This window comes from Myotis myotis, unplaced genomic scaffold (genome assembly GCF_014108235.1).
Source record: "Myotis myotis isolate mMyoMyo1 unplaced genomic scaffold, mMyoMyo1.p scaffold_m19_p_33, whole genome shotgun sequence".
NCBI lineage: Eukaryota > Metazoa > Chordata > Mammalia > Chiroptera > Vespertilionidae > Myotis > Myotis myotis.
This window is the reverse complement of record NW_023416339.1, coordinates 1,304,113-1,328,283: the sequence shown is the minus strand read 5'-3', so window position 1 is coordinate 1,328,283 and position 24,171 is coordinate 1,304,113. Positions and strand designations below refer to the sequence as shown.

The window sequence follows — 24,171 nt, the reverse complement described above, 5'->3', positions numbered from 1 at the left end:
ACATCTCTGTATTAGAAAATTAACAGGAGAAAAAGAAACAAAAGTTTAATAACATGTATACCTCCTATATACATGGGAGAGACTGTAAAACGGAATAACTCACCAAAATGGCTGAAGCCACCACCTTAAATACCACCGTTAGCTAAAGACAAAATAAGATATTGGGGGTGGAAGGAGTCAGTTGTGGGAGGTTACCAGGAAAAGCGTAATAAACAGAAAAGTAAGGTTGTTATGTAGACTTTATATCTTTGTCTTCTGCATTGATAAGAGTCTCTTGAGATAAGGAGGGAGACACCCTTACAAACAGAAGTTTCCCTTTCTAGTGTAAATGTCTCTTACAATGAGTAACTTCTACTTGGTTTTCAAAGACATTATTTTTGTATTACAAATTCTGTTCCCCTAAGCTACAAACCTGCACAGCATATTACTGTACTGAATATTGGAGGCAATCTATAATAATAAAAGGGTAATATGCTAATTAGACCGGTTGTCCTTCCAGGCATCATTCTGGATGTCCTTCTGGATGAAAATGGGGCCTGGGTCTCGGGTACCTGCCGGTGGTTGGAGGTAAGCAGCCTGGGTCCTGGGTGCCTGGGTCCTGGGTGCCGGAGGGAAGCCGGTGCTGTCAGAGGGGGAATGGGGGGGGAGAGGGGGAAGAAGGCCTACTCTTGCACAAATTTTCGTGCATCAGCCCTCTAGTTGTAACATAAAATAGTATTTGAGGATTGCATTGTGATAAAACATGAAGCCAGCTTGTAAGTCACAAGGGATAGGAATTTTTCAGCTCCATTAAAATCTTAAGGAACCACCATGGTATATGAAGTTATTAGTTGGCTGAAATATCTTTATGCAGCTCATGACTATATTTGATGCTATTTTTAAGAAAAATTTTTAAGACTGAAAAGTAAATTTTACCTAGGATATATTTTTTGTAGGGGGTTGGATTAAGCCAAAGGAGTAAGGTAGAGGCCAGAGAAGGGGACAGGAAAAGTTAAACATTGAGCATTCACCCCGCCAGCGAGGCCCCGCCCACCAAGCCCAGGTCCCGCCCCAACCCCCGCCCATTGGACGTAAACCCGTCCCCAGCCCTGTCCATTCCCCCAACTCCACTCGCCGGTCCTTCTGACCCAACCCCATAGCCTAACCTCACCCCCTCAGGCAATTAAACTAGAATTTCTCCTCTCCTCCGAGATTGGACATTTAAGTCAACCTCCCAGCACTATCTGAACCTTCTCTGGACCTGAGAACCAAAGCCCCGGCTACTTCCGTTCCCGGGGCCCCAAGACCGGAAGCGGAAGTGCGCTGGGGCAACGGCGGCGGCGGCGGTGGCGGCGTCTAGCTGCTCTGCAGGGACGCCGCGGCGTGCTGCGGTGGGGCGTGTGTCTTCCTTTTTGCTGGTGCTGTCCGGCGGCTCGGAAGGGCGGGGAGGGCCCCGAGGGGCCGGGCGGCCTGGGACAGCTGCCTTGGCTGAGGTGCTTCCTCCCGTGGTTGCCTCGGGGTCGGGATGGATTGAGTACAGTTCGGACTTGCAGCCGCGTCCCCAACTTCTCCGGCCGGGTACCTCGTCCCCAGGTAACCCCCTTCCGGCAGACGGGACTCATCCATCTCCCAAAAGGGAAATCGCGAAGTACAGTGCAGGTCCTGCAGCTCAGGAATGGTGACACCGGCCAGCCCCAGTTCACCGGGCTCCCCGGGTTTATAGGGCCCTACCCTGTCGCCCTTATGCAAGATAACTGTGCATAAGCAATTCCCATTTCATTTAATGTGACATTTCATATTACTATCCCGCTCGGCAATGGGAAAGTTCGGTCTAAGTCTACATGTACAAATTGGGTTGAATGACTTGTCAAGTAAATTTTTAAAAATGGAATGCATCTTCTATCAAGGGATGAGCTAGATGACGATTTTTTTTTTTGTGACTGACGATTTGCAGTTCCTAAATTTAGGACCTGTTAACGTAGCTTTTGTTGCCTTTTCCTTTCATATATCTTCCTTCTTTTCTTTCTTTTATTTTTAAAATGTATTTTTATTGATTTCAGAGAGGAAGGGAGAGAGGGAGAGAGAGATAGAAACATCAATGATGAGAGAGCATCGTGGATCGGCTGCCTCCTGCACGCCCCACACTGGGGATGGGGCCCGCAACCCGGGCACGTGCCCTGACCGGGAATGAACCCTGACCTCCTAGTTCATGAGTCCATGCTCAACCACTAGCCATGTCAACTGGGCTTTTAATTTGTGACTTTGTGAATATCAGTGTGTTTTTTTTTTTCACTGCGAGGTGAGGGTGTCTTCAGAAAAGCTATTTCTCAGTTATGTCACAAATCTTATCAAGGAAAAGTAAACAATTCGGTTCTCTTCACTTTGGCACAGTTACCCGAAGCCTGTAGCTACCACAAGCTTCAAAACATGGGACTCCAGGAAAAAGATGACATAGTTTTGTTAGTAATGGGAATTGAAATTGAGTTGGCCATAAATGGGATGTCTTCTTTTAAATTTTTATTTTAAATAATAGGGTTAAGGTTCACTCTACTCAGAAATGAGGAAAAAAATAATTCTGGAGGAAAACTAAACATCAGATTTCAATTTTATGAGTGAGATGTTTGTTTTCAGAAAGAATACATGTTTCACCTTGCCTTTTTAGAAAGAATCAACATTACTTAAAGACATCTGAAGTCTCTTGTGGATTGTATTATGTGAACAAGCATTTGAAAAAAACTTTATTGTTGAGAATATTACAGATGTCTCCCTATCTTTCCCCATAGCTCCCCTCCACCTGGTTTCCACCCCACCCCAGGCCTTCACCACCATACAGTCTGTGTCCATAGGTAAGATCTTTGGTTAATCTCTTCCTGTCCCTTTTATTAGGGGAGAGGCAATAGTAGAAATGGTCATCTGCCATGGTCTGAAAGGTGGCATGGGGCTCAATATGTTGCTTATTGGGTTTTTCACTTGGTCACCCCGATGGTGGCCCACAAAAATGGGATTACCTGAGTCAAACCCCTGTTTGGTGTTCTACTTCCAGCCTCACCTCTTCTTATACTCGGTCTCCTTGAATTGCAGGGAGGATGCCTACTGAGACCTTAAACCCTGGGGCTGGTGTCACGGTGAGGGGTTGGGGATTCGGGTTGGTGGGAGTAGATAATTAGGGGTCTTGAGCTCTGTCCCCTCTTTCCTCACCATCAGCTAAGGAAGAAAAGGGAGGGGAAGTGTGGAGCGTCTTCTGCCCTGCTCCAGGGGACCTGGTGACCTCCTTCAGTGCATGACCTCTGGTGGGAAGTGGCTTTGGAGGAGTGGCTCTGCCTAATTCTGGAGTCTGAGTGCAGAGTGGGGCTCATTTAGAGCTGGCCGCTGAGCTCCTCTAGGGCAGTGATTCTCAACTTTGGCTGCACATTAGAATCACCTGGGAATCTTTTTAAAATCCTTGAGTATATCCTTTGGAATGAAGTTGCTGGGCATATGGTAACCCTATGTTTAACTTTCTGAGGAACTACCAAACTGCTGTCTAAAAATCCTGATTTTAAAAAGATTCCCAGGTGATTCTAATGTGCAGCCAAGGTTGAGAATCACTGCTCTAGGGCCATCCCTGCTCTCCCTTGTGAGACCTACCATAAACACATGGCTGTAGTAATTTAAGTTTAAATGAATGAAAATCCAATAAAATTTAAAAAGTCCCTTTCTTAGTTGCCTGAGCCACATTTCTCAAGCACTCGGTAGCCACTTGGGCTGGTGGCTGCCCTTTTGGCAAGTGCAGACATTGAGCATTCCCATCATCCCAGAGAGCTCTCCTAGACAGTGCTGCCCTAGAGAATTCTGAACTTACAGGCTATAAAACTTTTCAGTTGCAACGGAAGTCCTATTTTAACGGGCATAAAAGATTACTAAATGCGTATATAAGTCTTGGGAGGGGACCTAGGGACTGAAGCAATCAAACCCAAACTTCTGATACCTTAAATAAGGAGTTTAGGAAAAACTCTTTAAGCTCAGAAGTACAGGCTCTGCTATCACTGGTCAGTGAATGACAAAGAGCCAAAACCTATACTTTTGGATTTGTCAAAATGTTAAAGTAAATATTTTTAGCTTGGTGGGCCATGTGATCTCTGTTGCAGCAACTGCTCAATTCTGTCTTTGTAGCAAAAAATAGCCATGGAGATAGGTAAATGAATGGCATGGCTGTGTGCCAATAAAACTTTATTTACAAAAACAAATGGCAGGTGGGCTTTGCTGAACACTGGAATGGAGACAGCTCCCTATCTGAATGTTCTTGCGCTGGGTTTCCCTCCCCCAGTGATAATCAGTTGTCCTGCAGAATGGTGAGGGTGGTCCTTGCTGAGCCATAATATCTGTGCTGTCTTACGAATCAGTCATCTTCCAGGACGTGGCAGTGGGTCTCATCTGGGAGTGGGCGTTGCTGGGCGGTGCTCGGAGGAACCTGTGCAGATTTGGAATACTGGACAACTGTAGGACACTGGCTCCTGGGAGTAAGGCTGGCATCAAATTGCATAAGTGCCTGCCACGTGACCACAAAGATGTGGTACGGACTTCGTGGTGTTTACCGTTCACTAGTTTCCACAGGATAACAGAGCATTGACTTAATTTTTTTCCATGGTCAGGACTTGTGCTAGTCTCATTGACTTTGACCTTGGGCTTGAGGGCTTAGAGAACCTCAGCCCCAGAGAGGAGTGTGTTTGTGGTTTGGGCCCTGGGTTCGGTGATCATTTTGCTACCTTTGTACTCATTCATTGTCTTGAACTGAAGTCCATGTGGAAGCTGGGAGGCTGGTAGGGAAGCATTTTTTTTTCCTCTGCAAGCCCTCCGTCAGCATGTGTGTCTTTCTCCTTGAGCAGGGGCACCACCATGCAAACCCAGGCTTGCCTCCCAGGTGGGGCCAAGGGAAGAGCTGAGGGCAGCAGACCGAGGCGTTCTCTGTGTCGTGGGTGTGGGTCAGTACCAGGGGACACAGAGATCTTGTGACCAACCCTGTTATGGGTTGGTACCTGGAAAGTATCAGTCTTAAAGCATTTTAAAGGCCCTCTATTTTTAGGGGAAATAGGCTATTTGGTATGAGGTTTCTCAAGTAAGTTGCGTGAGCTTTTTTCTGTTTTCACATTATAGCTCTTTGGTTTCAGAAAAAGATATGTTCCCCCCTTTTTTTTTTTTTTTTAAGAAAATTTGCGATATTCACAAACCACAAGATGCAACCTTTTAAACCGCATAATTCAGTGTTTTGTTTTAGCATATTTACAAAATTGTGTTATCACCACTACTGAACTCCAGAATATTTCCATCATCTCGAAATGAAACCTATGCCTGTTATCAGTCACTCCCCACTCACCTCCCTCCAGCCCTTGGCATCCATTGATCTGCTTTCTATTTATATTGATTTTCCTGTTCTGGACATTTCATATAAATAATCATATGACATGTGACCTTTGTTATGTCATCTTTCACTCAGTATAACATTTTTGAGATTCATCCATGTTGTAGCATGCATCATTCTTTCCATTGTATGGATGGACCACATTTTGTTTACCCAATCAGTTATTGATGGACATTATATTTTTTGGCAATGTGAATATGTTGTTGTGAACATTCATGTACAAGATTTCATGTGGACATGTTTTTAGTTTTCTTGAGTATATCCTTAGGAATGAAGTTGCTAGGCATATGGTAACCCTGTGTTTAACTTTTTGAGGAACTACCAAACTGTTGTCTAAAAACAGGTGCACCATTCTATGTTCCCACAGCGGTGGATGAAGGTTTTGATTTCTCTACATCTCTACCCACATTGATTGTCCAATTCCTCTTTAAGTTAAACATTTCTATGTGTGTTGTCTAATTGCTTCTTACTTGTTTGTCTGATAACATTCTTTCTGGCAACGTCATTCTCATTCTCCATGGAATCTTTTGCTTGGAAAAATAGCCTCTCATTTCCTCCTTGTTCCTGTCGCTTCCAAATTCCATACACAGCTCTACTCGCTTTGCTTTCCTTTCAGTATCTCCCCAAGTTTAGGATCAATATTAAAAAAAAACCACATTTTTTTCTGTGTTAATTTCATATCACCATTTCTTTCTGAACAAAGTGTCTTTTTTTTTTTTTTTGGTTACATTTCATTTTAGATTGGGAATTTCAACCTAAAGCCAAAGAGTCTACTCCTATGCAGGATATTTTGGAGGAAAATTCATCTCATGATTTGCAAATGGTAAGATTCACGGCAGGTGATCCTTTATTTCCTCTCATTGGAGAAGTTGATGATACGAGGACACTGTGACTATGACTGTTCACACAGTCCATGACTCATTAATGTGGGTGAACTCCACCTGTTTGTTGCTCAAGACTCTTTCTTCATATACGGTTCCTCCAAGTAAACATTCCCATTGGTGTGAGTCATTCCCATTGATTGTGTGAAATGTGATTTATCTGCAGCAATGATGAGAGACCTGATGTCTGTTAGGGCAGCCCCTGGACAGTTATGAATGTGAGAGAGCCTGGTGGTGGAGCCTGCAGTGTCTTCGAAGAACTCAACCTGTGTAAACAAGGTGCACCTCTTCAAAATGCTGAAAACGTACCTCTGTTGGGAGCATCCCTGGGTGCGGCACAGATGCCGGAGAGCTTTTCATCATCATCCACCCCTTGTCAGGAGCAAACTTTGCCTGGAGGAAGACATCTCCAGGATTTAACTGTGGTGCGAAAGGCTTCTGGAGGAACCATACCTGGACATGAACAAGAGAACCCACAGCAGAGAGGGCCACACTGATTATAAAGAGTGTGGGAAAGTTGTCAGGGATCCCTCCCTGCTTCGGAGACAAGTTGAGACCCCAGACTGCAAAGAAGCCCTTTTCAAAGTGGAGAAGAACCTTCAGAACCAGCTTGTACATTACAGTGTATGAGAAGATACACATGGAGCCCCTCCATCCCCACTTTGGCTCTGAGTTCCTGCTTTCTCAAACTGCAGGAGCTTCTGAAACGTGGGTTCCCATTGTTGGGAATTTTGAGGATTAGGGTTTAGGTGGAGGGACACACAAAGCCCAGCTTCAACCCTGGACTGGGCCTCCTTGTCCCAGAGTCAGTGAGACCTCTGGGTTCCCTCAGTCTGCACACCTTTCCCTCTGTTATGGATGCTGTTGACCTCTGTGCATCATAGATGCTGGCCCAGGGGAAGGGGTGGCGTGGCCTGGCTTGTAGAGACCTCTGTCCTGTTCCTGTGCCCTAGGCATGGGGAGCCTCACCCTGTATAACCTGGTATGGGCTGCGGGGCAGCCAAAACCCTTACCCTGCACAGCTTGCAACAGACCCCAGGGCAGCTGAGACTCCCTCCTCCCCAGGTCCTCGATGTCCTTGTCTTACATTCTTGTTTAGGTAGAGGATGTCTCCCAATAGCTGCTTGGAAAAGGGCATGTGCTTTTTGAGAACTTGAGATCTGCAGATGTGTTATTGGAGCGGCTGGATTGCAGGGGCCTCCTCTGCCAGGATCGGTGCAGTAACCCCTTATCGAGCATTCCGTGTGTCCCAGAGCTCTCGATGTTTGCTGAATGTAGGAATGAACAGAGAGGTGCTGCTGAAGGCATCTCCAGGCCCTCACCGTCTCCATGTTTTGACTGGCAGGTGGACTGTGGGAGGGGGAAGGATGCCACAATGGGCAGGTCCTCTCTGGTTTCTGTGGCTCTTTCCTCTCAGCATGGGGCTCCAGCACCTTCCACAGAACTACAGTCCCGTGCAGTAGTGAGCACCGAGTGTGGGAGAGGAGGGGTCTCCTGCTGCGTCTGAGCCCCAGGAAATAGGCAGTCACAGAATGTCCTGAGTGGGCAGAGGAGATCCACTTCCAGACACATGTGGAGAAGTTGAGCATTTCATCTCTAAGCCACATCAGCCACAGGTGGTCGAGTTGGATTTGGAGCTGGGAGTTGAATGCAGGCCTAACTCCTTAGGCCACCATCTCAAGAGGCAGAAGGGAGAGAGGGAAGAGTATAGGTCAGAGCCTTTATTGGGGTTTCCACAGGGCAGGATAAACAGGATTGGTGAGTTTGAATAATTCTGGGGGACCTGGTTGTCTGGCACCTGGTCTGGGTGCTTTAGGATGGGGGAGTATTGGTTGTATGAGAAGTGGCCAGGGAGGTGGTTCTCGGTGGCATGGGAGACGTAAACAACTGGCCAGTAATTTGGCCCTATGATTGGTGGATGCCAAATATACAAACACAGTATCTAAGAAAACACAGACCATGGTTCATACTCAGAACCGAGGGCTTCCAACCTTTCTGTGATCAAACATCCTGTAGTGCCTCTGAGGGCTTGTGGCCTCACCTCCAGCCAGGGCCCCTCGAAACCAGAAGGGGTCAGGTCTGTCGTGATCTGCCCTTGGAGACCCTTGGTGGTGGCTGGTGCCTTCAGTGGAGTAAAAGAGTCATCAGGTCTGAAACTGCCAGACCCATGTGCCCCAATTTCTGACTTCACTATTTCTAAACCAAGGGTCTCTGAGGCCAAGAAAAACCTCAGTTACCTTTGTCCTGATCAGCATTCTCCACTTCTTTTCTTAGGGGCCAGGGCTTGATTTGAGGATGCAGATCCGGCCCAGGATGGGAGAGAGGGAGAAACTTTCACCTCCAAAGGACCGGCCACCTCTCTGGGAGTCCCCTTGGCCTTCTGGATACACAGTAAGTTTGGGAAGGGGTTTGCTGGGGGGGGCTCAGCCCGTAAGGCCAGGGTTTAGGGTTTCTGTAAATGAGGAGGCCAGAGGGGAAGAAGCATCTAGGGCCCACTGTTGGAAACTTGAACATGCTGGAGGCCTTGGCTTAATTCCTAGTAAGAACTGAACAGGCCCTAGCATTTCTTCATAGAAGGCAAACCTCGAAGGTGGCAGATGGCAGGGATTAGCACTCTGACCTTGCCTTTTTTGGTCCAGCCTTTCTTCCTTCCAGTCTTTCCATCCTCACAAACATCAGGAAACCTATAGGAATGAGCAGGTCCGGTGATCTAAGGGCTGGGTTAGGAGTGTCCAGGCTGATGACTGAGAGTATCAGAAAGGGACACTTCCCCGAGGAGAAGGGGCCTCTCGCCAGCCCCTGCCCATCACCTGCCCTCAGAGATCTGTGCATTTACTTCCCATCCACCACCAAGTTCTGTGAGCTTTTCTGCCAAGCCGTAACCTACTTTTGACTGCTCTCCTGCCCCCCCTGCGACCACCCTTCCTGGAGTCACCAGGAACTGCTTTTAACAGACTCCCGCTTCCACTGGTCCCACTCGGCGTAGAGGCCAGCAGCATCCCTTAGAAGTGCAGGTCAGGTTAGATACCTTTCCAGAGAGAGCAGCTACCAGTAGAGAACCATTCCAATCCTTTCTTCCACCACAGGGCTTCCTTCCTAACTCCCCTCATTTCCATGGGTCCATGCCTTCTACTCCTACCCCTCAACCTGCTGGCACCCACTGCTAGCTTTGCTCCAGTGTTTCCCCCACAGCTGGAGGCTGCTCAGAGGAGGCCTCCTCCACGGGGGCCCCTGTTCTCTATCCTTGGAGTTGCAGTTCTAACACAGTGGTTAGCCTTGTCCTGAAGGATGGGGTAACTCTGGGCAGGTAATCAGGGCATGTCCTCGTATCACATGTTCTCCAAATCAGGACCAGTCATGAGTTCAGTCAGTGAGCAGGTGTGAATGGATCCCTTCCATCACCATGTGGCTCTAATCTGTCCCTGTCACTCCATCCAGGGACTGAAGGCGGCTGTGCAGATTCAGGGGGTTGCCACGCCGGAGCCTGCACTGGGCCTTCCCGACCCCTGGGCCAAGGGTTCTGGTGAGTGATTCCTGGTGGAGTCAGTCAGAGGGCCTGGCTGTCCTGTGGGAACTTGCATCTCCAGCCTTCATTTCCTCTGATGGCAGTAAGAATACTTAAAGGCCTCTCTCATTATCTGTGTGTTCAAGGGGAAAGACATTTCACAGTTCTCAGGTTTTTGTTTTTTTGGGTTTCAGATCTTTCTGTTTTGAAAAAGTAGGTCCTAGTGTCAACAACAAACATGCTCTTTAACCAAAGGAGCTATTGTCATAAAACAATTGCTATAGCCCTGGCCAAGTGGCTCAGTTGATTGGAGCAATGTCCTGTATGTCAAAAGGTTGCAGGCTCCATCCCCAGTCTGGTCATCTATGGGAGGCAACCAATTGATGTTTCTGTCTCTCTCTTTCCCCCTCTCTCTTTCTTTTTTTTTCTCTCTCTCTCTCAAATATATCCTCAGGTGAGGATTAAGATAATTGATATTAAAAAATTGACATATTAAAAAAAAAAAGCAGGCCCCACTCAGCTGTGGCAAAAGGCCAGACCTCTCTTTAGGAGAGATTACATTGTTTACTACACAATTATGTAAAAGGCACATTTCCTGAGAAGTAGGGGAAAAATTCTGGAGGACAGACAGCATCTTAACTTTAATTGCAGGCACTGGATTACATCATAATTACTGTATCAAGTAGTTTGGCCAGATATTGTGCTGTTTGGAGAGAGTTTGGAGAGAGGATTTCAGGCCTAGGAACAGCTTCTGTAAAACCTCTCAGGGCCGGATATGCCCAGGGGCAGGCCCATGGGAGGCTGTGGAAGGGGCAGAGGGAGGTGGAGAGTGGTATGAGCTGACGAGAGTGAATGGGCTCCAGATTATTTAGGGCCTGGAAGCGTGGGAATAGAACCTGGCTCATGCCCTAAGGCTACTGAGAGTAGGGGCGCATTTAAGTGAGTGCTACCGTGCACCTAACAGAACTCACAGCACCTGGGAGGATGATGGGCTTCAGGGAAGATGTGAGTGGTGGATGAAGGCAGTTAGGAATGGAATGGTGGCGACCTAGAGTTGGGGCGAGTGACCCAAAGACCACTCCCAAGTTTGGTGACTTACTAGAAGGTCTCATAGGGCACAGAATATAGTTGTATGCATGGCTATGGTTTATCACAGTGAAAGGATACCAAGCAAAATCAGCCAAGGGAAAAGGTGCATGGGGGTGAAGTCTGGAGGGAACCAGGCACAGCTTCCAGACTCCTCTCCCAGCAGAATTACATGGGAAGCACTTAATTCCCCTCAGTGATCTGGGACAACACATGCAAAGTGTTGTCTGCCAGGGAGGCTCATTAGAGACTCAGCACCCAGGGTTTTCACTAGTGGCTGGGCATGTGGGCACCCTCTGCCCAGAACATACCTATGTTCCAGACTCCTAGAAGGGAAGCAGGCATTCAGCACAAACTACACTGTAGAAACTGTTTAAGCAGAGTGAACTCCTCTTATCAGGTAGGGTGGTAGGATCCCTCTTGAAATCCAAGTTTCCAGACCCCAGCCAAGGTCCAACTTTGCCATCAGGCCTTGCTAAGGAGCACTGTCAAGCCTTCTGTGTTAACTTTTATCTGCACAGTAGGTAAGCATGGAACATTCATTCTAAGACATGTAGGAGGTCAAATTGAGACAATTTGATGAGTAGTATGTACATTTCATTTACCAGATGATCCAGAGCATTTATGTGCCAAATGCCATGCGGGGAACAGGGTTGTGACATCTAAGTCATGAGGGAGTGACATTTAAGTGGATCCAGGAGGGAGAAAGGTATGATGTGGCATTAGCCATGGTGAGGACAGGGTTAGGGGGAAAGGAAGTGGGTGGGTGGAGTTGGGGAGAGGTGGGTGCTTCAAGTAGAGATGTCACTACTGATTTATTTTTTCGGGGATTAATTTTTGGGGTCTGTAGAGTGTCAGAGAGGGGAGAGATTTCACATCTGAGGCAGGGATGTCACTTCCTCAGATTGGGAACACTGGAAGAGGAATAGCCTTTGAGAAGAAGGTGGTGAGCGCATTTTGTGTGTGTGTGTGTGTGTGTGTGTGGCGGGGGTGGGGGGGTGGGGGGAGGGGAGGAGGGATGGGGGGGGGCGGGAATGAAACAAATTTATATCTTATAGTTCTAAAGGCACAGAAGTGTGAAATCAAGATGTCTGCAGGGTGATACTTCCTATGAAATTTGGAGGGGAGGGTTCTTCTTTGCCTCTCTCCTGGCTTCTGGTGGTTGTTGGCATCCTTGGTGTTCCTTGGCTTGTAGATGCATCGATCCAATCTCTGCCTGCATTGTCACATGGTCTTCTCCCCTCATCTGTCGCTGTTTCTGTGTCTCTTTTCCTCTTATAAGGACACCAGTCATTGGATTAAGGGCCCACTCTGCTCCACTGTAACTTCATTTAACTAATTACATCTGCAAACACCCTATTTTCAAATAAGATCACATTCTGAGGTACCATGAGTTAGAACAGTGATGGCAAACCTATGACACGCGTGGTGTCAGAGGTGACACACGAACTCATTTTTTTTGGTTGATTTTTCTTTGTTAAATGGCATTTAAATATATAAAATAAATATAAAAAATATAAATCTTTGTTTTACTATGGTTGCAAATATCAAAAAATTTCTATATGTGACATGGCACCAGAGTTAAGTTAGGGTTTTTCAAAATGCTGACACACCGAGCTCAAAAGGTTCGTCATCACTGAGTTAGAACTTCCTCTTTTATTTGGGAACACAATCCAACCCATAACAGTCTGCCCTCTGGCTCCTACAAATTGGTGCCGTCCCCACATGCAACTGTGGTCCCAACGTTCCTCCAATTTTTACCCATTCCAGCAGTCTTAAAATTTCATCTAAATCTCATCAGCTGAAAAAAGGCCCAAATTTTATCATGTATATCATCCAAATCAGATATGGGTGAGGCTTAGGGTGTGATCCAGCCTGGGGCAAACTTCTCTTCATCTGTGAACCTGTGAAATCAGAAAGGAGATCTCTGCTTCCAGAATACAATGGTGGGGCCTGCTTAGGACAGGCATTTCCATTCCCAACAAGAGAGAAAAAAGGGGTCACGGGTCCCAAGCAAGTTCACAGCCCAGCAGGGCAAGATCAAGGCCTGAGAATAATCCTTGTTCCTTAGAGCTGCCTGCTGGGGCGACAGCCTTGCTTTTTAGCTCATTCTGGATATTCCATTCTTGTTCCCCCAGATAGGTAAGTGTAGAGATTGGAGCCGATGGCTGGGTGTCTGGTCTGGAATTCAGATCTGAGTCAGCATTGTCAAGTAGAGTTGGCCAAGTAGAGGGGCAGGTTGCCAGCTGAGGCAGAAAGTACTGAGGGAGATGAGAAGAGGAAGGTCTGCATCATGGGGAGATGGAGGAGGAGCTTATACAAAAAACTGAGAAGGAGGCTGGGAGTGTGGGCACTGCATGTCCCTATGAGTGTGTGCATGGGTGTGTGTACACATGTGATCACCAGCAATCAGGGTGGGCAGCCCTTGGTCTTGTGAGCATGTTCACTGGGCGCCACAGCTCTCCCCTCCTCCTCTAGCTCTGCTTGCTCAAGAGCCTGTGTGGCTACAGGAGGAAAGTGTAGAGAAAGAAGCTGTGGTTCCTGGCGTGCTGTCTACCTGTGTACAGGTAAGTAAGAAGTGCTCCTTGCTCTTCTTTCTTGCTTTCCCCCTGTACCCTTCTCATTACCTGGAGCTTTTAGACCCCACAGGGCTGGCCTCCAGGCATCTAGGCATGGGGCTTCTCTCAGTGGGGGGAGGACAGCTCTGGCAACAAATATGCCCCCTTAGTCAGACCTTCCCCAGGTTGTTAAGTGCCATGTTCTGCTGAGCATCAGGAGGGAAAATAAAGCAAGGATGTGAGTTGTCCTTGTCTCCTAACCATCACGGTCTCCTGGAGCAAATATTTCTCTCTTGCCTTTTTCTTGCTTGCCACATGCTTAGGTCTGCTGGACCCTGGGACTGAAGGGGAATAAAACTGAAAGTGCTTCCTAGCTAATTGTCAGTAGCTAAGTCCTGTCATGAAGTTGAGGTCCTTTGGCACTACGCCTCTGGGTGCTGTCCCTCAGGAAGGGAAGAGTAGAGCGAGAATTCTAGTTTTGAGGCCTAAGCCCAAGGGCAGATTCTGAGGTACCTCAGAGCCCCATCTGAAAATCCTCCACACAGTGTCTCTGTTCCCAGGCTTGCCAGCTCCCCACCATCCTCTTAAGTGTTGGCAGAAGTGGCCCTTGACTGAGCCTGAATGGGTGTGCATTTTAGGAACCAGTCACCTTTGCAGATGTGACTGTGCTCTTCACCCCAGAAGAATGGATGTTTCTAGACTCTGCCCAGAGAAGCCTGTATAGAGACGTGATGCTAGAGAACTACAGGAACCTGGCCTCTGTGGGTAAGACTGCTCTCATCACTTCATCCATACGCTCATGCAGCAAGTATGGGGGTTCCTGGAACTGTGCTGGTTTGGAAACTGAGAGATGAAAAGGCAGACAAAGCCAGGCTGAGGGACCCCCACCGGTGCACAAATCCGTGCTTTGGGCCTCTAATATGCATATAAGATCTTTGGTACATCTCTTCCCCCCTGCCCCCCTGCCCTCTGAGATTTATCAGTCTGTACCATGTTTCCATGCCTGTGGTTTCTGCTCCTGTGTTGAGTGTCTGCCCCCTGGTGGTCAGTGCGCATCATAGCTACTGGACGGTTGGACGGTTGCTTAGGCTTTTATATATATATAGATAGTCTAGTGGCCTCCCCATGGAAATGAATATCTATCTGCGGTTTCTGGGCTTCTCAAATACGTACATCCCTGAGCTAGGCCCTAGGTTTTGGGGACCCAGCGAAGGAGCTTGTTCCTTAGTGAAGAGAGCTCTGCTGTGCCCATCCACATTTAGGCATGTGCATTTCACTGCTCCCATCTCCAGCGCTCCTAATGACTTCAGAAAATCAGCCCTGGCTTCATGGCAGGCGTAGTCTGCCCACACCATGTGTCTTTCCCCACGAGCAGGAGATCAACTATGCAAACTCAGCACCCCTTCCTATTTGGAGCAAAGAGAAGAGCTGTGGATCACTGATAGAGGGATGTTCCCAGGAGTCCGAACAGGTGAGTGCCAGGCATATCAGGGGAGCGCTAGTTCTGATGGTAAGATGAATGCTCAGTTTGGAAAGTGTCAGTAAGGGGCATACTTTCAACGCCTTTGACAGAGAAGGCTATTGGTTGAGCTCCCTTAGTGAGTTTCACCCTTTTTCCTTTCTCTTTTTATCTCAGATACCTTACTCTGGTTTCATAGAACAATTTATCCCTCCTTCCCTGCACATTTAGCATTTTCATGTGTGTATTTCATCCAGTTCCTCCCTCCTGTAGACTAATACTTTCTCTCAATATCATAGAATACTTCCTTAGTAAATTATCTACTATTTCTATCCTTTGTCTCTGTGATTTCTTGACTCCTCACATAGCCAAATGCCTTAAAATTTTCCTTTGCTCTCTGGTACATTCTCCTTTTCACCCTTTCGTCCCATATTTAAGATCAGTATTTAAAAAATAATCTACTTGTCCTAGCTTACTTTTTTGGTCATCTTGATCCTAGTTTCCTTCTCTGAACATTTAATTTCTCCCCCTCACCTTTAATTCATTTCAGAACCTCAACCTCAATCCCAAGAGTCAATTCTTAACCAAGATACTTTTGCGAAGATTGCATCCATTGGCATAGAAAGGGTAAGGTACACAACAGTTATTCTTGGTCCTCTATAATAGGAAGTCTGGAGTTGCTGCTGGTTAGAAAAACAGCACATGTGGCTAGAGAAAGATTTAAGGCAAGGGATGCTCATGCAAGAGAAAGCATTTTCTTGGTAGAGAGTCTGTGAATGTCATGATGAAGTGGGAGAAAACTTGAAATGTAGATTAAGACGCATCTTCATAGAATTCCCACAACTCACCATGTTCCTAAATGGGACACAGACATAGTGTAGTCTTAAACAATTCAGAAAAAGTCTACATCTAAGAAGCCCCATGCAAGTAATGAAAATGATAGCTCTTTGTGGAATTGCATCCACTTGATAGAACTTAGAGTAAGAAATAGTACAGACACATGAAAATGGTAAAAGCTTCAGCTATAGAAATGTCTTGATTCTACACACAATTTGCTTGGGGGAGAAGGTTGATGATTATAATGAAATATTTGGTCTTCACATTTTCCTCAATTGACAGGAGCAACCCCTGCCTGGAGAAAAACTCTATAAGTATAATGAATTTGGGGAACCCTTTAACAGTATCAAACAACTTTTTCAGTGTGAGAGAATTTATGCTGGAGGCAACCCCTATGAATGCCCAGAGAGTGGGAAATCCTTCTTCCAGACCACTCACCAAATAGTGCACGAGAAGACCCATAGTGGGCATAGTGGAGATAAAACCTATGCATGTAACAAATGTGAAAAGTCCTTCAGATACAGCTCTGACCTTATCAGGCACGAGAAGACCCATACCTCAGAGAAGTACTTTGAATGTCAGGAATGTAGGCACGCCTTCAAGTACTCCTCGAATCTGCGACGCCACATGAGGACACACACGGGAGAGAAACCTTTTGAATGTAGTCAGTGTGGGAAAACCTTCACAAGGAACTTCAACCTGATTTTGCACCAGAGAAACCACACGGGTGAGAAGCCCTATGAATGTAAGGACTGTGGGAAAGCTTTTAATCAGCCATCTTCTCTGAGGAGCCACATGAGAACTCACACTGGAGAGAAGCCCTTTGAATGCAGTCAGTGTGGGAAAGCTTTCAGGGAACATTCGTCACTGAAGACTCATCTGCGAACTCACACCAGAGAGAAACCGTATGTGTGTAACCAGTGTGGAAAGCCCTTCCGAACGAGTACCCATCTGAACGTTCACAAGAGGATCCACACGGGGGAGAAACTTTATGAGTGTACTACTTGTGGTCAGGTGTTGAGTCGTCTCTCAACCCTCAAGAGTCACATGCGAACCCACACTGGAGAGAGGCCCTACGCATGCCAGGAATGTGGGCGAGCCTTTAGTGAGCCCTCATCCCTCAGGAAACATGCAAGGACCCACACCGGCAAGAAGCCCTATGCCTGTCAGGAATGCGGGCGAGCTTTTGGTCAGTCCTCACACCTTATTGTGCACGTGAGAACACACACTACAGGAAAACCCTATGAATGTAATCAGTGTGAGAAAGCGTTCAGGCACAGCTCTTCACTTACTGTGCATAAAAGGATTCATACCAGCCTGCCTTTATCAGTGTCTCATTCATTTGGTAGGCCCCTTGCTAATTAACTTCCAATTTGTAAAAATATAAACATTTGGGCCTATAATAATCTCTTATAGTACTTGTTTAGCTTCATAACATGTTTTGATGTCTAATTTAATTTTTGGTTGATTTTAAATATTGTTTTAGTTTCCATTATTAAATCTTTGACACATTACTTATTTGTAATTAGATTTTTAAATAACTGCATGGTTATATTTTTGTAGAGGTATAATTATTTATAGTGGAATGCATAAATATTATGAGTTAGATGAGTTGGACAGATGTATATATACATGTAACCAACAACCCATTCAAGATATAGAACATTTCTGTCATTCTGGAAAGTTCCTGCATATATCTGGGTGTTTCTTAGTTGCCTTTCTGTTGTTGGTTTCTAATTTAATTACATTGAGCAGAGTGTGTGGTCTTTGGGTTTTTGTTGAGATTTCTTTTTGGTCTAGTATGGCACATCCTACTAGTTGCCTACCAAAACTGCCCTTTCTTCTTTACAACAGAACCTACGTTTTTTTGTTCACATTGGTAATGTGCACTATTAAAAAACCTCCATCTCCCAGTCCTTGTAGTTAGAGGCCACATCGCCCAGTTCTGGTCAGTATGAGAAGTCGCTGGGTGTGACTCTTGGGAAAGAGATTGGAAAGGAGTGGTTTCATTTAGCTTGGTCCCTCTAGTTGCCTTTTGCACAAGCAGACATGGCGTCCAGTGCTAGAGGAGCCATCTGTGACCATGAGGATTAAAGGCACGGGCTAAAGAGAGTGTGGCCAGAGGTTATAAACATTCTGATTCCCCAATTGGTATCTTTATGTGTCTGCACCAGCCCCGAACTATTTATTTCTGAATATCTTGTTAGATGCACTTCTTACTGTACATGACATTGCTTTTTTGAGGAGGGAATTGGGGAAGGGAAGGCAGGGATGGGCTTGTTACAGTCGAATACAATTTCTAACAGATGCACTTCTTACATGGTCAGTTTTTGTAAGTGCTTCATGGGTGGTTGAAATCAATATATTCTACATATGTCTACTAGATTCAGCCTATTATTTGTGTCTCAAAATCTGCATGTTTATAATAAATATTGGTCTCTGTCATAATCAGTTCAGGCTGCTATAACAAAAATACTATAGGCTGGGTGGCTTATAAACAACAGAAATTTATTTCTCACAGTTCTGGAGCCTGGAAATCTAAGATCGAGGCACTAGCAAATTTGACGTCTGCTTCCTGGTTCACAGATGGCCAGCTTCTCCCTCTGTACTCACATGACAGAAGGATTGAGGGAGCTTTCTGGTGTCCCTTTTATAAGGGCACTAATCCCATCCAAGAGGGGTCTACTCCCATAATCTAATCACCTCCCAAAGGCCCCATCTCCAGCTACCATCGCACCGGGGAAGGCATTAACATATGAATGTTGGTGGACACAAACATTTGGTCCATAGCAGTTTCTGATCTATAATGTACTAAAAGAGCTACATTTAACTCTTCCACCATGGTTTTGGATTGCTGAATAAATCTTGTAATTCTATCAATTTTTAATTTATATATTTTGAAGCAATTAAATAAACTTTTTTGATATTTTTTTTCTGGTATCTGCAAAGTGTTTCATTTTTTTAATTAAAAAAATTGTTATTGTTGGACATATTACATACTGTATTTTTCCGTGTAGAAGACACACCCATATATAAGATGCCCCCCACTTTTCCAACCCCAAATTAAGAAATCAATATTTTAAACATTTTGCTGGTTTTCCTCTTAAGGCCTTTTTTTTTGGCATCTAAAGGAGTTGTTCTTCCTGTTTTCTCCATTGTCTGACCATACACTCAGTGGGAGGAGGTCCAAATTGTCTCTCTGCAGCTCTGTTTCCAGGCTCTTTTGCATAACATTCAGTTTGAATTTTGCAGAGTAAGACAATCGCTTACTGGTATTTATCTTTTTATTTTTTGACATCTTTATGGGCTCAGAACACTCTGGTCCCCATTGCACCTCGCACTCTCCACCTCCTCCTCTAATTACAGCATCAGCTGACATCAGTAACAATAACGCTTGTGATTGGAGGAAGCCTGTTGAACAAGTGGGCAACTATACACCTCGAGGCTCCCTCTTCGGCTGACTTCCATGTTAAGACCCTTGTTTTTAGTCTAATGATTTTATTTTATTTTATTTATTTATTTATTTTTTTAGTCTAATGATTTTAGAAAAAAATAGTGCCTTATACACGGGAAAATAAAATATGGTATGTCCCCTGTTTCCCCCCATTGACCCCTTCTAGCCCTCCCCCACCACCCACCCCAGGCCTTCACCACCCTATTGTCTGCGTCCAGGGGTTATGCATATATGCATACAAGTTCTTTGGTTGATCTCTTCCCACCTACCCACCCCTGCCTTCCCTCTGAGATTCAACAGTCTGTTCCATGCTTCTATGTCTCTGGATCTATTTTGTTTGTCAGTTTATTTTGTTAATTAGATTCCACATATGAGTGAGATCATGTGTTGCTTGTCTTTCTCTGACTGGCTTATTTCACTTAGCATAATACTCTCCAGGTTACTCCATGCTGCATAGTATTCCATGTTGTAAATGTACTACAGCTTTTTAGTCCACTTGTCTACTGATGGGCACTTGGGCTGTTTCCAGATCTTAGCTATTGTAAATTGTGCTGCTATGAACATAGGGGTGCATACATTCTTTCTGATTGGTGTTTCATGTTTCTTAGGATATCCAGTGGAAACTTGGTTCTCAAACCCAAGGCTGTTTGAGAAGTGATTTGTTCGAAAACCGAATTGAATTACTATGTTCCAGACCCCCAAATGATTTCCTGTTTTAAACTTTCTTACATATAGTACATGTTTAATGTACTGCTTAATCTATAAACTCTTCTTTTCTTAAATTTATCAACCCATACCCTACTAGCCTCAAACAAATTTTTCATATATCACTGCTTCTGAAATCTATCCCTGGCTAGTTACTTTTCCTTTATCCAGTAAACAACAGTTTTTCTACCTATTCAATTGTCTGTGATTGTTGTTTTGTGAGTACTTTCACACCCTTACCAACATTAGCACTCTTGTTTTTTTTTTAACAGCACTCTTGATAGCCTCTTTAGTTTTTTTTTTTTAAATGTTTTATGTATTTTGTTGATTTTTTACAGAGAGGGAGGGAGAGAGATAGAGAGTTAGAAACATTGATGAGAGAGAAACATCGATCAGCTGCCTCCTGCACATCTCCTACTGGGGATGTGCCCGCAACCCAGGTACATGCCCTTGACCGGAACCGAACCTGGGACCTTTCAGTCCTTAGGCCGACGCTCTATCCACTGAGCCAAACCGGTTTCGGCACCTCTTTAGGTTTTTAAAGTTGTGCTAAGCTTTCATTTCTCCAGCAGCAAATGCATTCTCTTTTTTGTTTGTTGCTTGAGAGACACTTTTGTTATGCTGAGGTGGAAAACTGAAGTTTTGGTCGATGACTGAGACTTTTTTTTCTGTGAACAACTTGGTCAAGAACTGAATTGTTTGAGATGGGAGACTTTCAAGAAACAGGTTTAACTGTGTTCCTAGAAGTGGGATCACTAGGTCATATGGCAGTTCCATTTTGAGGAAATTTCACACTATTTTCCATAGTGGTTATATCAGTCTGCATAGCCACCAGCAGTGTACCAGGGTTCCTTTTTCTCCACACCCTCTCCAGCACTTGTTGATTTATTGAAGGTAGCCATTCTGGAAGGTGTGAGGTGGTATCTTATTGTCATTTTAATCTGCATCTCTCTGATGATTAGTGACATTGAGCATTTTTTCATATGTCACTTGGCCATTTGTATGTCCTCTTTGGAGAAGTTTCTGTTCAGGCCCTCTGCCCATTTTCTAATAAGATTACTTATTTTCCTTTTGTTGAGTTGCATGAGTACTTTATAAATTTTGGAAATTAACCCCTCTATTTAAAAAAAAACTGCCGAAACCGGTTTGGCTCAGTGGATAGAGCATTGGCCTGCGGACTGAGGGGTCCCAGGTTCGATTCCGGTCAAGGGCATATACCTGGGTTGCGGGCACATCCCCAGTGGGAGATGTGCAGGAGGCGGCTGATCGATGTTTCTCTCCCATTGATGTTTCTAACTCTCTATCTCTCTCCCTTCCTCTCTGTAAAAAATCAATAAAATATATATTAAAAAAAAATAAAAAAACATAATTTTTTTAGAGAAGTTTTAGGTTTACAGCAATGTAAGACGAAGGTTTACCAATTTTCCTGTTTACCCTTGCCCCCACACATGTATAGCCTCCCTCATTATCAACATCACTCACTGGTATGGTGCATTTGTTACAATTGATGAACCTACATTTATACTCACCAAAAGTCCATAGTTTGCATTAGGGTTCACTCTTGGTGTTGTACATTCTATTGCTTGCATACTTTTCAATTGATCATTCTTGTAAAATTTACTTAAAACACCTTCTAATAAATACCTTCCTATGAATATGAGAGCATTTCTCTAAGGTAGACGAAAAGAAGTGGGATTTGTGGGCCCTAGGATATGTGCATCTTAAACTTTCATAGCTAGTAACAAATTGCTGAATAAAGTAAGTGTGCATATTAATTTATCCTGGTACTTAATGACAATATCCATTTCACTCTGGTCTAACCAATGTTGAATGTTATCCAACTCTATATTTTTCTAATTTCTGCAATATTAGCTTCTTATATTAATTTCAGTATTCTTGATTACTATGTCTTAGCATTTTTCTTTTTCTGTTAATGACCTATAATTTTCTAATATATTTATAGCATTTTATCATTGCAATTTAAAAATTACTTTAGATTATGGATTAATCTCTTATTAACATTAAAATATTTTATATAGTCTTCAGGCTTTATTAATGGTGATCTTTATCATCCAGAAACTTTAAGTAGTAAAGCTTGTTAGTTTTTTCTATGCCTTTGGATTTTGATTAAAGGTATGTTGTTAATGAAATATTAAATTGTGGCCTCTATTTTCTTTTGAAATGTCCCATATGTTCATACATATTGCCCCTTTTCCAGGAGAATGGGGTTTCTCAACTTTGGGGTAACAGAAGAGAACATGACATTTCCTGTTAAAAGTTATTCTCTTTACACCTTATATGTTTTTGTAGACATTTTCTAGTTTTTAATAGTGAAAAGGTAGACATCTGTTTTTAGCATCTGTATAATATAAGGGAGTTTAGAACAGAACTCAACCTCAGCATTATTGACATTTGGGGGGCTGGATACATTTTTGTGGCTGGGGCTGTCCTGTACATTGTACAATGCTGAGCAGAATCTCTTGCCTGCACTTACTATAGTAGGTACCCCTCCAGCTGTGAAACTAAAGATGTCTCCAGAAATTGCCAAATGTTCCCTAGGACAAAATGCCCCCCAGGTGATAACTACTACTTTAGAGCCTTTCACATATTATTCATAATTATTAAAATTCTGTGTCTGTTAGTTTACCCCTCAGTCTGATTGTGTTGAACTCTTCATGGACTGTTTTTGCTGATGTATTTCATAATTTTTGGTTGAATGCTGGGCAATGTGTGTAGAACAGTGGACACTGAGGTTTATATTATTAGTTTTTGGCAATAGGCACACCTATATTTTTACTAGAATATTTTTGAGAGAGCTATCTAGTGGTAGTCATTGCATCTGGGCTTCATTATATTCTAGTGCTACCTTGTTATCTTGTGCTTATGGTGGGGCTGTTTTGACAGAGGGTTTTCATCATTTGCTTCACTGTCAGCTGTAGACCTTTCCTGTGAAGCTGCATCTCAGAGAGGGTCTCTCCACATTCCTGCCACTCAGTGCCTCAGAGATTCTTTACTATCATGATTACTCACACTTGGCTCTTAGCAATTCATTAAATATTTAGGTCAAGTATTTTTAACTATTCGTTTTGCATCCAAATCACTTCCTTTGTGCTCTGCCATAAATGAACCAGTTCTCCTGATGGTCTCTCCTTGGATGATCTTGTCTTTCCTTAGATTTTAGGTTACTTTGTTGCCCTTTACCTCAATTGTCTTATGGGTTCAAGAAAATTAATGACTTTGTAGTTTATATGGATTTGTTTTATTGTTAGGTTGGGAACAATACTCATTTCCATTTTTTGTTTGCTAGGCAGAGAAGTTCAGATTCTCTCAATTTTCTCCTAATATTTTAATAATATTGTTTTATCATTTTTGGATTTTAAATCCATTACCATATAGCCATGCAAATTTATAGTTTTATAAGATATCTATTTACAAAATTACTTTTGTGCTGAGGAAAAGACATTTTCTGCACACCTAGGAATTTATATTAATAATAACTAATATGTTTACTTTTATGATACTTTTATTTACAATTTTTAAATTGAATTTGGAATGGTACAAGAAACACTCATATACCCTTTAGAGTCAACAATTATATAGTGTAACATTAGAAGTCTTAATGTATATACATACATATACATTTTCTTGCTAAAACCTTTGATAGTGGCAGATATCATGACACTTCATTCTTCAATATTTACCAATATCTGGTAAATATTAAAGAATCTAAAGAATATTCTCCTCATAACTAGAATACTATTATTACAAACACCAAAGAATATTAGCAATTTAATAACTTTAATTTTAATAATTGATACATATTTAAATTATTTCAATTGCTTCCAAAATATTTTTATAGCTGTATATTTGAATCAGAATAGACTTACTGGTAGACTGACATTGAATTTGATTGTTATGTTGCTTTTATCTGTTTTCTAGAATAGACTTAGTCACTTTTTAAAATGATATTATCTTTTTAAATGATACTGACTTTAGAAGAGTCCAGATCACCTGGCTTGTTGAATGCTCTATGTTCTTGATTTGCCTGATTGTTTCCTCATGATGCTATTTAACTTGTTATTCTGTTCCATGTATTTTATGTATACTAATACCCAGGTCTGAAAGAACAGGTCCCAGCAAGCTCTTTCTGTCATTGGCTAGTGAGTAAATATTTTGGCTTTGGGATTTTGCAGTGTCTTTCACAACAACTTAACTCTGACATTGTAGTATGAAAGGAGGCATAGAAAATCCATCAACACATGACTGTGGATGTGTTCCAATAAAAGTTTATTTATAAAAGCAGGCAGAT

At 43.7% G+C, this 24,171-nt stretch overlaps 1 protein-coding gene across 3 annotated transcripts; it reads left to right on the top strand.

Annotated features, from left to right (window-relative positions):
- Window positions 1-1,468: 1,468 nt before the first annotated feature.
- ZNF333 (zinc finger protein 333) lies at window positions 1,469-18,633 on the top strand. 3 transcript variants are annotated; one of them, XM_036302761.1, is made up of 10 exons: window positions 2,785-2,825; window positions 3,061-3,104; window positions 6,118-6,200; window positions 8,533-8,649; window positions 9,697-9,781; window positions 13,328-13,416; window positions 14,046-14,172; window positions 14,783-14,878; window positions 15,417-15,493; window positions 15,986-18,633. In XM_036302761.1, exons 3-10 carry the CDS (start codon window positions 6,156-6,158, stop codon window positions 17,066-17,068), a joined length of 1,719 nt encoding a protein of 572 aa, XP_036158654.1. In that variant the 5' UTR covers window positions 2,785-2,825; window positions 3,061-3,104; window positions 6,118-6,155; the 3' UTR covers window positions 17,069-18,633. The 3 variants fall into 3 exon arrangements, with proteins under 3 accessions (XP_036158655.1, XP_036158654.1, XP_036158656.1); XM_036302763.1 differs by lacking the exon at window positions 3,061-3,104 and adding an exon at window positions 6,425-6,966 and having other exon boundaries at window positions 2,807-2,825; XM_036302762.1 differs by lacking the exons at window positions 2,785-2,825; window positions 3,061-3,104 and adding an exon at window positions 1,469-1,572.
- The last annotated feature ends 5,538 nt before the right edge of the window (window positions 18,634-24,171 follow it).

What these genes read in the sequence shown, in the direction of transcription:
- ZNF333 (XM_036302762.1), top strand. Translation starts at nt 6,156, where the DNA reads ATGCAGGATATTTTGGAGGAAAATTCATCTCATGATTTGCAAATG. An exon ending in CAGGAACCTGGCCTCTGTGG is followed by an intron (nt 14,173 to 14,782) that starts GTAAGACTGCTC and finishes CCCCACGAGCAG; the next exon opens with GAGATCAACTATGCAAACTC. An exon ending in GTTCCCAGGAGTCCGAACAG is followed by an intron (nt 14,879 to 15,416) that starts GTGAGTGCCAGG and finishes AATTCATTTCAG; the next exon opens with AACCTCAACCTCAATCCCAA.